General features: G+C 57.5%; 1 protein-coding gene across 4 annotated transcripts in view; it reads left to right on the top strand.

The window, feature by feature from the left end:
* The first annotated feature begins 7312 nt into the window (after positions 1-7312).
* ATP11A (ATPase phospholipid transporting 11A) overlaps positions 7313-16219 on the top strand; it is a 113897-nt gene continuing 104990 nt past the window's right edge. For all 4 annotated transcript variants that reach the window (XM_057707573.1, XM_057707574.1, XM_057707572.1 and 1 more), the window contains exon 1: positions 7313-7439. In XM_057707573.1, the coding sequence (XP_057563556.1) occupies positions 7401-7439 (39 nt within the window). In that variant the 5' untranslated portion in view covers positions 7313-7400. The remainder of the gene's footprint in view (positions 7440-16219) is intronic.

Genomic DNA, 16219 nt, shown 5'->3' with positions numbered 1-16219 from the left:
CAATAGTTGTGCCGCACGGGCTTAGTTGCTCCACAGCATGTGGGATCTTGCCGGACTGGGCTTGAACCTGTGTCCCCTGCATTGGCAGGCAGATTCTCAACCACTGCACCACCTAGGAAGTCCCTTGATTTTTTTTTTTATTAGTTGTTTAGTAATGAATTTGCAAAATTCCAGTACCTACCATGGACCATGAGAACTTCTCTTAGTAACATCTATGCATATACCCACCTGTATTTTGGGGTTCATGGAGATACCTTGTCACCCATTTTGTTGTAAATGTGGTACGCGGGGTTTCGTTTGACGATCTAGTTGCTTGGTTTTAACGTTGGGATTTGGGAAGATTAAAAACTATGTCACCACCATCCTTTCCCTTCAGCATTTTTAAGAGAAGTAATTCCCACCTGCAACGATGTATCCAACCAAATTATCCATCAAGTATAAGGTCAGAGAAAAGAACACTTGCAACATTTACTTTCCATGCATCCTTCCCCAGGAGGCTACTGGGGAATATATTCCAGAGGAATCAAGAAACAATTCAGGAAAGGAGACATCAGGGATCCAGAAAATAAGGAATGGTGAGGGAGAAGGAGGGAATTCCCAAGATGTTGAAGTAAAGCCTGGGGAGAGCCCGCACGTGGCGGGGGAAGTCCTGTTTACAGAAACAAAGGGACAAGAGAAGGCAGCTTCCTAGTTTTCCAAAACGTGTCCATAAAGAGATGATGCAATGAAATGATGTCATGTGACGTCAACGTGACTTGCTGGGGCGAAGGTGCAAATTATCACGCGTAGAGTTGATTCTAATTCCCGTTGAGCTCCTGCTTCCGATGCCTTGTGGTTTTATTTACCTTGTTGGAGAGGAGCAGAAATCGCGAGTCTCTGCTGAAAGAAGTGAAAACAACAAATTGCTTTATTGGTAATTTCAGCATCAGAGAACTTAGCTTCTTTTCCTGAAAAGAACCTGGAATTAAAATAATCAATCTCTTTGGGGGCTGGGAGGGTGGGGAGAGAGGGAAAGGTGTAAAGAATAAATAAGGGAAGAGAAAGGGATTCCTAGCAATGTTTGATGTATTCTCACTGAGAAACCATGGAGAGAAAATGGGTGGCTGAGAAGCACCATTAATCCTGATTGGGCTCATTTTGGGACAAGCACCCCTTTGCCTGAGTCTCCCCCGTCAGGCGTGAGATGGGGTGGGGCCCCCCGGGTCTGGGCAGGGAACACCTCACTGTGGGAGGAAGGGCCCGGAGGACGTGGTCCTTCTGGGATTCAGTCTCGACCTGCGTCTGACAACCCGAGGAAGAAAAGGGCTCAGACTGGCAGAGGAGACCAAAACCTCAAGGACCCGGCATGGAAGAAGGCGCAGTCTCTCAGGATGGGCCCATCGGACCCTTGGACGACCAGGAACCCCGGACCTGGCGAAAGCTTTCAAGGCAGAGCTCACACCAGCACTGCACGCACGGTTCCATCCTAATTCTTTGAGACGGGCACTCGTGTTATTCACGTAGTTTGGATTAAGAATGATAATGAATCAAGGAAGGGAGGGAATACGGGGATATGTGTATAAAAACAGATGATTGAACCTGATGTACCCCCCCAAAAAAAATAAAATTAAAAAAAAAAAAAAAAGAATGATAATGAAATGTGACTTTCCACTTTTTGATACCTGTGTAATGGGCACATTAAACTAGACTTTTGAAAGTGACTTGGTGGCACTGCCCCACAGCTCCTCCCGCGTGGGGGGCACTCTCCGTGAGAAACGGTCCAGCAGAGCCTCATGGATAGGGTGACCTTGAGCTCACTCCTCATGGTCACGGGCACCGTTCTTCTCCACATGTGCTCACAGCAGAAACGCTAAAGCCCTCCCTTTATTCTGCTATACTAACGCTTAGTGGGCGAAAGAGCGGGTTAGGTGCATTTGGTTCTTTCAACATTCATTAAGCATCTTCCTCGCACACGGGATCGTGCTGTGCCCGGGAGGCATCCTCCACACCTTCCCACTCTAGCAGGGACAGACACCTAGAGGACCAGGTCTCAAACCTGCTGCATCCGAGAGCATCTGAAGAACAGGGATGCCTGGATCTCATGCTGCACGGATTGAATCAAAATGCCTGGGCTGGGGAAGGGGTCCTGGGGAACAGCTGGTTTTTAAAAGCCCCTGGATGATTTCGATCAACCGCCAGGGCTTAGAGATGCCCTTTTGGACAAGCTACGAAGCTAACTCAGTGCTACCATGAGGTCGCTGAGGGAGGGACCCTTGTCACTGTGTGGGAAGTCAGGGGAAGGTGACACTCAAGTGTCACCACAAGGATGAGTAGGACTTGGTGGGACAGACAAGGGGTGGGGTTGAAGATTCCAGACAAAAGGGGTGAGGGCGGTGAGTGGGAGCCTGTGGGAGGTACAGGCAAGGGTTTCTGCCACCAAAGAATTCTAGGACCAGTCCTTGGCAGGACAGCACCAAAATAACCCCAGACCAGTGGGATCAGTAACCCAGGAGAGGGGTACAGATGTCCCAGCACTTGGAGGACCAAGGATGCTCACCTGAGGCCATGCCCCACGTACGTGATGTGCTTTTCCTCCCTCCTGAAAACAAAAACATGGAAAACTCACGCTTCCCTGCTCTATGTTTTCAGTTGTGTTTTGGCTTCAGGTTCGTCATCTGAGGTTCCAGTAACGATCACTGCCTTCAACGCCTTTACAGGAAGGCTCCACTTTTTGCGCCTCCCTCCTCATATCACCCCCCCCCCCACCTTGAAGCAGCCATGCCGTGTGCAGGGCAGGGGAAGCCCCCATAATTAGGGACCCTCAGCCCCTGTGGGCACCTACTAGCCAGGCGTCTGCACTTGATCCAGGCCTAGGCCAACCATCCATGATATTCCCCCACCCTAGTAACTGACTGGCCAGGAATGGGCACAGGGTGTGGCCAGTCCAACCAGCGTGGAGATTCTCTTTCCCCTTGGATGGGAATAAAGAAACTACATGTACCATAATGTTTATTGCAGCACTATTTACAATAGCCAGGACATGGAAGCAACCTAAATGCCCATCAACAAATGAATGGATAAAGAAGATGTGGCACATATATACAATGGAATATTACTCAGCTATAAAAAGGGATGAGATGGAGCTATATGTCATGAGGTGGATAGACCTAGAGTCTGTCATACAGAGTGAAGTAAGTCAGAAAGAGAAAAACAAATACTGTATGCTAACTCACATATATGGAATCTAAAAATGGTACTGATGAACTCAGCGACAAGAACAAGGACGCAGATGCAGAGAATGGACTGGAGAACGCAAGGTTTGGGAGGGGGCAGGGGGTGAAGGGGAAGCTGAGATGAAGCGAGAGAGTAGCACAGACATATATATACTACCAACTGTAAAATAGAAAGCCAGTGGGAAGTTGTTGTATCACAAAGGGAGTTCAGCTCGAGGATGGAAGATGCCTTAGAGGACGGGGAAGGGGGGGGGGGGGGACTCAAGGGAGGGTGGGGGGGGAGTCGAGGGAGGGAGGGAATACGGGGATATGTGTATAAAAACAGATGATTGAACTTGGTGTACCCCCCCAAAAATAATAAAGAAAGAAACTACAGGCCCTGGAGTTCCCTGCAGCCGTTTCACTGTGACCTTCCTGTGATATTGCCAACTTACTCTGTCATTGTTTGACGCCTAAGGTAGGTTATTTCCAAAGATGACTGCTCACAAGTTCTCTCTTCCTTTATGTGTAAGGCTCTGCCCCCTCCCCCTTGAATCCAGGATGGCCTTGGACTTACTTTCCCCAATAGAATGAGGGGGAGGTGATGGTCTGGGACTTCCAAGCCCAGACTTTCAGGGTCCAGACGGTGTCCACTTTCACCCTCTTGGGATCCAACTGCACGTAAAGAAGCTCAGGCTGACCACTAAGTATGGAGAGAAGCCAGCCTCCTCCCAGCTCTCCATTCACCCAGCCGAGACACTAGACATCTGACTAGAGCCATCTGAACTCCCAGGTCCAGCTAAGCCCCTCAAAGAATGCAGACACGTGGATTGCCGAGACCAGCTCGGCGACTCGAGGTGAGTGACGGGTGCCGCAAGCTTGAAGAAGACACAGACACAGACTGAAGAGAAAAGTGGGACCGGGGGGCTCAAGACCTCTTGGATCAAGAGCCCCACTGACTCATCCCAGGCTGCTTTTATTGAGTTCGTGGGCTAACATTCTCAGGTTACACTCATAAACAGTCAAAGGCCTCACATGATTGAGGCAATTATCTTTGTTTACTTCCTGGGTCTGAGTTGAGCAGGTGTGGATTTGAGCTGGGGGTGGAGAGCAAAACAGCCCTGGGGGCAGGAGACCTCTCTCAAAAGGATTAAGGGTCTGTGCCCCATCCCTGTTGGCCCCTTTGCGACTGTGCCTGTCTTAGGTTGTTCCTCCCTTGAGGAATCTTACCCGTCTCTGGCTAACCAGTCATCCTCCAGGGCCAAACACGGTGATATAAGGAAGGTTCTATGCACCACCCCTGTTGGCCCCTCTGCGGCTGTGCCTGTCTTAGGTTGTTCCTCCTCTGAGGAATCTTACCGGTCTTTGGCTAACCAGCCATCCCTCAGGGCCAAACAGGGTGATATCAGTCTCCACGCCCCGCACCCTCAGCTCCTCCACTGCTCAAGCAGGACATTCTGAATCCCATCGCTCGGCCCACATACTTCAACATTTTCAATGTTTCAAAAAGGTTCCAGAATGTCTTCCCACAGTGGATGATCCCAGCCAGGACCAGGTGGGAGAGAGTAACCTTCCGCCAAACCACAGTCCTCAGCAGTAATTGCTCACTGTTGTTTAAGCTCCCACGTTTGTGTGCTTTGTTATGCAGAAATAAATAACCGATTCACAGGGTGAGTTGGACTTAACTTTAATCTGCTTCTTAACGGGTTTGTTTCCATAGATTTAAGAGTTAGGATGCTGTCAGCTGCTAGCAACAGAAAATCCAGTACAATAAGGACATTTATTACCTCTCGTAAAATGAAATCCAGGTTAGGGTAGCGGCCCAGCGGTGCCACCAAGGACCCATGCTCTTCCCATCTCTCCACGCTGCCACCCCCACTAGGATGAAGTTCCTGTCACAGCACGGATACAAGACGGCTACAAAGTGCCAGACAACACATCCAGACACACAACACCCAGCAGGACACGAGGAGCGTGTCCTCTTTATGTGTCTTTTTACCAGCGGGGAGACTTTTCCCAACAGCAGGATTCATTGGCTTAACTCGTTTTAAACCAATCACGGGAAGAGGCGCGGAGTTACCGAGATTAGCTTACAGAGACCAGTTTATCCCCAGCCCAGTAGCGGGTGGCTACCTGGACCAAGGTGGGTTTCTGCCAGCAAAGACAAAGAGGGCATGGGTGTGGCCACCACAGCATCCACTACAATATGAGGTTAGCATCGCCCACTGAAGAAAACGGGTGTTCCTGAAAGGCACGTGGCCTTTATCCCGTGGCCTCGGATGATCACTGCGTGTGTGCTTCTCCCCGCCTTGCAAATGTCACCGTCTGCAAGGCGGCAGGCCAGTCAACGTCGGGCTCCAGCAGCCAGGGTCCTGGCAGGAAGCAGAAGGCATTCCTGGGAGGAGATGTGGATGACAGCCTGGCGACGGGCCCATCTGCAGCAGTGTGGTCACGGGTCCATGGCCCAGCAGAGGTGCTGCTCCCCGGCGGTGGGGCGCGTGGGGTGACGACTGGGGTTCCCGGAGCCTGACATGAGCTGGTCCAACAGAAAAGGAAGCGGGACGAGCACTGTGGTCACCGACGGACACAGACACTGCCGGGCCAGGGCGAGGCAACGGTGCAGAGGAGGGGAGAGAGGCCCCGGCCTCTCCGCGTGGTCTCAGCCCGCAAACGGTGCCCCCGCGGCCACGCTCCACTGGTAATGGCCACGGGCCTCCTGGATGCAGAGCAGCAGCGAGTAGACTTGGTTGGAGAGAGGACAATCAGTGCGTTAGCTGACCAAAAACCGCACCATTTTACTGAAGAAAAGCAGTTCAGAATGCAGATGGTGTAGCCATGACCACCACTCGCTCTCGCTCATGCCTGAGCCCCTGTATCTAGTCCCCAACGTGTCCAGCGGCTTCTCTTCCACCCCCAGCCAGGGGGACACTGAGTCGCGTTCCTCCAGGGGCAGGCGTTGTCGGCCCGCTCTGGTTTCACAAGTGGTGGCCCGCGGCAGCGAGAACAGAAGTCGGAAACAAAGTCTGTCCATTAATTCTAGGCTGACTGTGATGGAGAAGACACAGTTTGTTTCACGTTGGGAAAACAGAAACGCTTCCTGGGATTGAAATCGAGGTGTCGGAGCGACGGACATGCTCTCCCTCTGATGCACGGGTAACGCACGAGCGCGTGCCCCTGGGCCTGCAGGCCCGGAGCCCAGAGCGGCTTCCCCCGGCCCGGCTCGGCCTCGGGCGACCGCCAGGCGCAGCCGGGGGCGGAGGCAGGAGCGGGACCGGCCGGGCTGGCGTAACAGGTTCAGGGCTGATTTCGGCCCCCGAGCCCGCTCCGGATCCGACTGTGGCAGCTCTGGAGTCCTCGGGTCGGGGGGCCCGGGCGAGGGCGCAGGCGGGGGTTCAGAGAGCAGCAGGGACCCCCGGTGGGAGGCCCCGCGCGCCCCTTCGCCGCCGCGCAGAAGAGCCGCGCGGCCCGCCTCGGAGTCCCTCCTGCCCACCAGCAGGGGCCACGCGTGGGGCTGGCGAGCACCGGGGAGACGCGGGCCGGGTTCGGCCGGCCTCCCGCCCCCGCGTCCCCGCCATCCCGCGCCCGCCCTCGGGCCGGACCCCGCCCGCCGGGCCCGCCCTCCCCCTCCCCCTCTCCCCCTCCCCCCCTCTCCTCTCCCCCTCCCTCCCCCCTCCCCTCCCCCTCTCCCCCCTCCCCTCCCCCTCTCCCCCCTCCCCTCCCCCTCTCCCCCTCCCCCCTCCCCCCTCTCCCCCTCCCCCCTCTCCCCCTCCCCCCTCCCTCTCCCCCTTCTCCCGGGGTTCCCGGGGCGGTGCGGCTGCCGAGGGCGGGCAGGAGGGGGCGGGGCCGGGGCGGGGCGGGGGCGCGGGGCGCATGCTCACACGCGCTCGTGACGTGCGCGCGGGCACCGGCGGCCGGGGCCGGGCGGAGAGCAGAGCGCAGAGGAGGCGCCGCGGCCGGAGCCCCAGAGCAGCGGCCGCCGCGCTCCCCGCCCGCCGCGCTCCCCGCCGCCCGCAGCCCCGCCGCCCGGGGACCGTCCGGCCGAGCGGCCACCCCCGCGCCGGCCGCCGCGGGCCGGGCCGGGCATGAGCGCCGAGGGGCCGCCCCCCGCAGCGCCCGGCGCGCCCAGGCGGTGAGCGGGCTCGGGCCCGGGCCCATGGGCGCGCCGAGCCGGGCCCGGGGGCGCTGAGCGGCGGCGCGGCCGGCGGAGCCATGGACTGCAGCCGCGTGCGGACGCTGGTGCACAGATACGTGAGTGCGGCCCGCGGGGGCCGGAGGGGCGGGGGCCGGGGCGGGCGGGATGCTGGCGCCCGGGCCCGCCTGCCGGGGAGAGGGATGCCCACGCGGAGCAAGGCGGCGGCTGTGCGCCTGCGTCTCCCAACAGAGCGGGGGGTTCGGAAGCCAAGTTTGGGACCTTTTCCCCGCAAGTAGCCAGTCCGAGCCGAGCCCGGCTCTTCGGGCTTCCCCGGAGCCCTGGCTCGCGGGGGCGCGTGGCAGGGCCGGGGGTGCGGAGGGGCCGCGGCCGGGAGAGTCGGGTCTGCTTCGCCTCGGCCCGGGGGGAGCTGCGCGCGGGGCTGACGCCGGCGGGGGGCGGGGGGTGCGCGCAGGGAGGGGGAACCGGCCGCGTCTCCGGCCCCCCGGCCCCCCCCCCCGGTCCCCGCGGCCCCCGCGCGCACCGCCAGTCCCAGGTCGGCGACGTGGTGCGCGCCGAGCTTTCCGCTGGAAGAGGGAACGGCTGCGGGAGCTTCATTTTCTCTGGCTGAGGAATTAGTCGTTCGTGTTTGTGAGCTTCGAGCAGGAGACCTTGGGCGCGCACCGAAGTGTTTCTGTTCACCCGAGGGGAACGTTTCCCCCACATCCACTCCTCGGGGGACTCCAGGGTCAGCGGAGCTCGTGGCACCTTCTGGTGGCTCTCCTGGGGGGGGGGGGGCAGTCTGCCTTCCGGGAGCGGGGCGAACTCCTCCGGGATTCTGGTAAGGGGCCCGGGAGGCTTCCCTCGGGGACTCTTGAGCCCACGTTATAACCGGAGGGTAAGCATCAGGGCTCCCTTTGCGTCTCTGCAGTGGCGAGTTCCGGAAACCCAGCAGCAGTGGCAGCGGGTAACCAGGTGCCTTAGAGAAGCGCTTGGTGGGTCCCAGACACTGTGTTCTTAGCGGCGCCCGCGAGGGTGGCGCCGGCGTGTGCCTAGGATGTGCTCCCTAGTTTTCCAGGTAATTTCTCTTCTCTCCCGACTCTGCGCCTTTGTGACGCAAGCAGAGTGGAATCGTGAGCGCAGTGTGCAGTCTGCGTCCAGGAGGGGTGACGGACGGGCCACCCCCCCCGCCCCGCGGCCCAGGCCCGCTGCCTGGTGGGTCTCCCCTTCCCTCCCGTTCCTCATCCCTTCCTCTTGGGAATCCGGCAGACGTGTGTCTGGTTTTCGTGCTTTTGCTCCCTTACTTCTTTCAGGCCTTCAGCTCTGTCTTGTCCTATCAATCTACACACATGGTGGTGTGCCTCACATTTTTAAATTCCCCTCTGCTATGTTATTGGACTTACAAAGTCAAACTTTCTCTCACACCTAACTGGTAAATATTCTTCAGTGACCTTTCCCAGCACGTGCGTTATTTGGTAACGTCCCTGGTCCAGTTATGGGATACTGTCGTTAAATCTGTGTTTCTCATTCCACATCTTTTTTTTTTTTTTAACAGTCTGATCGTTTGCCTGCTTCACCATATTCACATACAGAACCATTCATTTCCGTGATATTAAACTCATTAAACTAATTTGACTTTTTCCAGAAACAGCCAATCTGTTTGCTTATACCTGGATTATGTTTCAATGTGTAGGATTAGTTATGTTTCCTTTTCCTAGAGGGGACAAAAGACTCTGGGATTGAGTATTCATCTTTCCTTGTGGTTTCCATATATGACTTAGTGTGTAAGCATGCATAAAGTCATCGCCTGTTCCCATCTAGTGTTCACAGAGTCAGAACTTCTAGGACAAAGAAACCTTTTCATGATGATGCCTGAGGGTTGCCAAAGATGAAGGAGTCCTTGGAAACCAGTGCTGTGGGTGTTTTATTCTGGGTTCATTCCAGAGAGGTAGAGTAAGCAAGTGAGTGAGAGGCTGCTGTTCTGGGCCGGGCCAGGCGCTCTGCAAAGCCGGCTGTCCTGAGCTGTGTGAGCCTGGCTGCCCGGAAGCCACGCGGAGACGTGCTGCGCTTGTAACTGGCCAAGTGCGTCTGTCGCAGGAGCTTTTAAAAGAAATGCTTCACAAAGTGGGTGGAGAACTGCGGTGACCCCTTTAGAAGAGATGTGAGGTGGGAAACCTAGATTCAGCTAGTTTAAGTTCTCGGGAACCTGCAGAGTCTCTGGGCGCCCACCTGGGTGTGGACCTGGCCTGCTCGCTTGGAGGCCGTGTCTCTGCTTTTTCTCTGCCTCGGTTTCTTCACCTGCGAGTGAACGGTGGGGCCCGTTTCCGAGGGTTCTTGTGGGGATTAGATGCGTCAACACAGGTGCCTGGCTCTGTGAGCGAGACTTTGTCCCCGGCGGGGGCCTGGCGGGGGAGGGGGGGAGCCGGCCCGGCAGGGGCAGTACCGCTGCCGGGGCACCGTGCAGCGCTCAGACGGGGCTTGGAAAACTTGAAAACAAGGGGTGCTCACACGCTGCAGGCCCCCCCGAAACGTCTGCAGGCCACGTTTGGCCACAACACTTGTTTCCAGGCCGGGATGACCCCCTTGGCAGGAAGCGTCTCTCCTTCCTCCCGTCCACGCCTCACGTTCAGGAGATGCGACAGTAAAGTGTCGTTTTGCTGTGTCTCCGGAGTTTGCTGTTAATACTTCAGCCTGGATACGGTTAGGCTTCTTGTCAAAGTTCTTACTTATTTCTATCGTACAACCTTTGCTTTCCAGGATATTTCTTACCTTTCAAGGCAGCAAGACTTCTGGAGAATCTGAAGGTTTTCCTTCCTGACGGTAGATATATGTTTTTGAAACAACCTGTTACATTAGGATTTCTTTATAAGGGAAAAATAAACAGTTTTGGTCCCAGGACAGCCTCAAGCATGGCTGTGTGAGAATTCTTTAAACGTTCTTAAAAACCCTCCATTTCTGTGCACGCACAGGGCTCTGCTTTTGTTTGTTTGTTGTCACCACATGGGGTGTGCCGTGGCCGTCAGTGTCCCCGATGCTGCTCGAGAGGCCGGCTTCTTCATCTGACGCCGTCTCGGCTTTAAAAACGTCCAAGTGCTGCCTGACTTGGAGTTGCCCTCTCCGTGCTGCTTCTCGTGAGCGGCCTCCTGGGGTCCACACCCCAGAACCTTAGTTAAGCCACTTGAACCACCGGGCCCTTCAGGTATTTGAAGTAGGCGACCCCTGAGGCTGGCCCGCGGGCTGTGGAGGGGGCTGTGCTACCGTGTTTGCACGTGCCTTTCAGAGCCAGGTCCCTGCTGTATAATTTAACCTTCTCCTCCTGGCTGTTAAGTTCAGTTCCTTCCTTTCACACCGTGTTTCCTGTCTGTTCAGGACAAATGATCTCGAGATACTTTCCTTTCGTGCCCGAGGGTAGAGTTAGTAGCCGGAGGGGAGAGGGAGTTGAGGTGGTTGGGTGTTGCCGCCATCAGTTGATTTTCCAGGGATGGGCACGTTGTCTTCGGGTTACAGGTGGCTAAAACCACCTGGAATCCACTGAGCTGCCCTCTCACCACGTGACCGCGCGGCAGGGCCTCTGTTTACAGCTCTGCTGGGCCCTGAAACCTAGAAACACACGGTTCCTCGGTGCTGGGACCTGTACATGTTGCACTGGCAACGGGGGAATCAGAGATGCTTGGATTCCCAGGTCCCAGACTTGCAAATGCTTTTTTAACCAAGTTAAATGCAGGCAGAAAGGCTGTTTATGTGCAAGGAAAATCAATAAAAAGCCATTTTTACAGCAACAGAAATTCAACAAGATTGAACAAGGGATTGTTGTTGCTTTTGCTTGGATCCCGGTATCTGTTTGTGGAGGTCAGAGTTCCGCATCAGAGCCTAACAGCTGCAGGTGGAGACCTGGCCCAGCCTCAGACTGTGGGGCCTCTGGCGTCTTCCTGCTGGAAATGGAGGCCCTTCCTGCGGCTCCCTGGAGGGCACTGCAGGGGGGGGGGGGTGCGCTCTGACAGGGGACGTCGCATTTGAAACGTGGTCTGATGCTGGCGGCAGCCCCAGCTCCTCAGAGGCCCTGCGGCTCCTGCTTCCTCGGGCTCCCAGCCCCTTCCTCCTGGCGCGGAGGGGGTGGAGGGCCGTGGCCTTGCCCTGCACTTGGTGGAGGACAGCGGCCCTCAGACAGGATGCCCCCTCTGCCACCAGCCCACCAGCCCGTCCCTCCGGATGCTCTTGCCACCCTTGGTCTGGGGCAGGGGACCCCGTCCTGCGGAGGTCTGCCCTGCAGCTGGGGTTGGGGCCTCCGGCCCCGCACCCCTCCTCCTGAATCAGCAGCATCTCTCTCGGGGCCACGTCACCTGGTCCCTGTGGCCCTCAGTCGGGCCTTTACATCGTCCTTTTTGTATTTGTTCGTTAAACTTTTTATTTTATGTTAGAGTGTAGTCGATGAACCATGTGTTCGTTTCAGGCATGCAGCAAAGTGACTCCGTTAGGCGTCTACACGTGTCTTCTTTTTCAGAGTCTTTTCCCAGGTAGGTTATGACACGTATCCAGTAGGTCCTTGTTGGTTATCCATTTTAAGTATAACAGTGTGTGTCATCCGTTTTTAAAAAGCAAGCTCTCTCGACCCCACCTTCCTCTCCCACGGTCCCCCCCCCCTTGTCTGTTTCCTCCGCAGCCGCATTTCTGTGATGTGGCATCTTTGTGTGCCTCCGGTGGGCACGTCCATCCCCATCTCCATCTCGTCCGAGGCGGCCCTGCCAGTGGTCACCTTTCCGCGCTCACACCCGACCTCAGTTTACGTGGTGCGGGTGTTACCAAACCCACGTTCACTGCCCGACACACAGTGAGGCCAGACGCCAGCACATCGGAGTTTGGAGCAGAGAACGGTTTACTGAGGGTCAGCAAAGAGAACGGGTGGCTTGAGCTCAGAAAACCTGAACTCCCTGATGGTTTCCGAGAAGTGTGTAAAGGCACCCTTTGGGGAGAGGGCTGCAGGGAGTGTGGCTTTCTTCTGATTGGCTGGTGGTGAGGTAACCGTGTGCTGCTCCAGGAATCTGTGCTCAGCCTGAAGTGTCCTTCCTCCACCTGGGTGGGGTTCCTGGAAGAACTGGTAGACCTTGTTTCGTAAGTGCCTGCCGGTGGGGGGATCCAGGACCCGGCCCCAGGCTGCACGGTTTTTTCTTGACCGCCCCTCCCTGGTCTCTGCATCTGATAGCAGCTGTTGGCATCTGCCCTTTGGGACTCAAGGAAAGTCATGGAGGCCAGAACCTTTCTCCTGCAAACCAGAGATGGGGGGCATGGGAAGGTTTGTAGCTGGGAGGCCCCACAGGGTGCTGCTGGGTTTCCTAGGCGCAGCGCACGTTCGGCGAGCGCCTGTGCGTGTTCGCTGATACAGCCTGAGCCAGACGGGAGAAGGACGCCCAGACCCCAGTCCCGTCCCGGTGGCGCTGACCTTGGGGCAGGGGGGGCCCAGAAGTGACGTCCGAGTGTGCTGGGCCGCGGTGAGTGCTGGGGCCTGAGCTGCAGGTCTCTCTGAGCCACGGTGTCTGGCCAGTGTGTCTAGGGAGAGGGGAGGGCCCCCGCAGGTCAGCACTAGGGCCACCCCTGGGGCCTGATGCTGGCACCCTCTGCTGCCCCATCGACACCTGTGCCTGCGGGAGACCCCACGGTACTTTCTGGAGCCCAACCTCCCCCAGGCCGCCGGGGAACGCGCCTGGCGCGGTCAGGGCTTGGTAAACACCTGCCCCAGGACCGATTACGCCTCTTATCATTGCTGTTAATAAGAACCTTGAAGATGCTTCTGAAGGAAACTGTGCTACTTCCAAGGACTTGAGTGATTAATGACAGGCTTTTAAAGTCTTGTTTAAGGTTACTGCAACCTTTTGGATTCTCTTTCCCTGGTACATTTCACAGAGTCATAACAGCATGGGGAAAGGGGGAGGGCATCTGGTCCCACCCCCTCACTGAATAAACACTCAGGGGGAAGGAGGTACGTCTCCAAGGTCACAGCCCACAGTCCCCGCACCTCCGGTGGGTCTGCCTGCCTCGGGGGTAGCTTCCCCCTGCCCCCGTGCTCTGTCTGCGGCTCTCTCTCTCCATCAAGGGCTGGTCCTCCGGAGACTGCGGTCCCAGGACTTGTCTCCTCTTTTCTGCATCCATCCCTTGGACTTCGGGGCCCGGAAAGGACCCTCTCCTGGGGCCTTGTCATGAAGGAGTGTTCTTAGTTGGTCCCCCGTGGGGCCTGGACCCCCATCGCACAGAGTGCAGAAGATTTTGCGCAGATACTTTCTGTTTTCCGGGCAAGGGGTTCCCAGATTTGCTGGGTTCGCAAAGGTGCCCTGGGGAAGGCTGAGACCCTTGTCTGAAGACACGGGTGGGGAACCGGCGCCCCGATGTGGTCGTGTCACCCGCTCAGCGGCTGCAGAACTGCTCGCCTTTCTAGCCAAGATTTAAACACGGGCGCGTGCAAGCGCGTTTTCAGACATGGGGTGATTGGCAGGGCACGCTGGGCGGCTTCCCGGGGCCACAGCTGCTCTTGACGGAGGGCTCAGCGCCCTGTCCTGCGGCTGTGCTGTCACCACGCCCCACGCCCCCCCCAGGATACAGCCTCCCCCAGTTTGGGTGGACACTTGAGCCTAAGGCACGCTCTGTCCATCGGCCGTTGAGGAGGCACCCACGTGACCCGCCCGCTGGAGCGGAGGTGAGTTCTGGGTGCCCCCCCCCGTGTGTGTGCGGGGGGCTGCGCTGCGGGGGCCGGGCCAGCGGTGTCTGCGGGGCTGGGGGCCGTGTGTGGACCGGGAGACAGCCCCCCACGGGGCCGAGAGGAGGGCCGTTCAGGCTCCGCACGTCGGCGTCCCCTCCGTCCCCTGGGCGGAGGCCAGAGCGGAACAGGCGCTCTGGGGGCGTGAGTCATTGGCTGCCCTTCACGCCTTCGCCTGTTTCTTCCCCGGTTTTAAGTGGAGCCGGAGGGAGCGCGTCGGCCCCGAGGCCTCCTCTCCCCGCGTCCCCCGCGGGGAGCGCGTGGGTGACGTGTTCACCTGTGTCTGCAGCTGTCCCTCCCGTCGGTGTTTCCATCCGTCCTGACGCGGGGAGTTCGTCCTCCTCTGAGGATGCAGAGGAGGGGTTTCCAGGTTCTCGTCCTGCAGGTGTTTCACCACCTCCCACCCTGCTGAGTTTCTGTGGGCAAAATGTTTCCCACTTTTCTGTGGTGTTGATTTCCTCTTTGGTGGGTGTCAGAATCAGAGCGCCTCTCGGGAATGATTTAGGGGTAGACGCCGTCGGCTTTCCTGGGGGGCAGCGGTGTGCCCCACGTCCCCCGGCATCGGAATCTGCCCCCACTCACACGAACGTGAGCCCACGGCACTGGGCTGCAGCTGTCAGGGTTGGGGGCCCCTTGAGAAATTTGCACAGTTGGTTGTGTGTTTTGTGGGTGAAAGATGTTAACAGAGATGGGCTGCCGCTGGCAAGAAGGCTTTGAGCCTCCACTCACGTTGCTTCCGCTGTGCGGACACCATGGCCTGTTTCACGGGTTCCGTGACGGGTGGAGGCCAGAGTGGCTGTCTTCTGCACCGTCTCCTTCACCTCTCAGCTGCGGGGGACCTGCACCTGTTCTGCACAGACAGGCAGAGGGAATGCTGCCCGCGTGGCCGCGGCCGTCCCCCGGTACCGGAGAGCGTGAGCGCCTGGGAAGATGCGAAAGCTCTTTGTCAGCTTCCACGGGGCTCATGAATCTCTCTGTGAACACGGGGGATGGGGCCTGGTTCGTCCAGGGGGCAGCTCACCACCCCCCGTCCCCTCACGTCTGCGTGGGGTGAGGGGCTTCCCAGCGCCTGGACATCAGGCCCTGTGCCTTGACCTTTCGGTGCCCGTCCTCACACCTCTTTCCTGGGTTTGGTTCGGTGAGAGACCAGCCAGCACGGCTCTGAGATGCGGTTGCTGTCAACACACACGCTTGGTCGTCGAGGACCTGATGCCAGGAACGTGGCTGAGGAGGGGGGTCTCTTGAGGGCGAAAAGCTGACCTTGTCTCTGGCCTCGTTCTCTGAGATACTCGCCGTAGGTCTGTGAACTCAGATGTTGTGTTGAAGCGCCAGCATCTAAAGTACGAAGCTGCGACAGGCTGGTTGCCTGACCGCAGGCAGGGCTGCTGCCCACAGCAGAGCTCAGACTCTCAGCCCTGAGGCCGGAAGTATCGGACCCCGGCCGGCAGGTGGGTTCCCTGAGGGCCCTCCTCCGGGCTGGCGGCTGGCAGCCTCCTCCCCGTCCTCCTCCTCCTTGCTTCCTTTGCCCCCAGAGAGGGAGGGAGGGAGGAGGGAGGGGGGAGCAGAGCAAGTGATCTCTCTCCCTCCTCTTGTGAGGACACCAGTCCTGTCAGATTACGACTCCACCCTTACGGCCTCATTTCCTCTTAATTACCTGCCCAAATCCCTGTCTCCAGCTATGATCGCATGGAGGGTTAGGGGTTCAACGTGAGAATTCGGGGGACACAGTCTAGTTCATGGCGGTATACTCTTAAGCAGGTGCTGTGTAGATGGTAAACGTTCACATAGGTAGAGAACATCAAAGGAGGCGGTTTGGAAAAGTGCCTTGTCTGTGGACTGTTTTATCAAACAAATACAAAAAAAAAAATGTTGCGAAAATGTGGGAAGACCAAAATCAAATAAATGTGTCGCGGGAACGGGTCACTTTTTCAACCTTTGAAGCAGATTTGCGCGTTCCATGATTCGACCAGACCCGGGGCTGTGTGTTTGTATCTTTTTCTTTTCTTCCTGTGGCTTCTTTTCCCCGCCGTAGGAGGCTTGGTAGGAGAGTGGTGCTTGGTATGCAGACCAGGCTGGGAAGTGTTGTTGGGGGTTTGTGTTATCACCGAAGTCCGCAGCATCTGGCTTGCCGAGGGGACAGATGTCCCGGTGTCC

Source organism: Hippopotamus amphibius, chromosome 14 (genome assembly GCF_030028045.1).
Source record: "Hippopotamus amphibius kiboko isolate mHipAmp2 chromosome 14, mHipAmp2.hap2, whole genome shotgun sequence".
NCBI lineage: Eukaryota > Metazoa > Chordata > Mammalia > Artiodactyla > Hippopotamidae > Hippopotamus > Hippopotamus amphibius.
The sequence above is the reverse complement of the archived record's forward strand: the minus strand, read 5'-3'. Positions and strand labels throughout refer to the sequence as shown.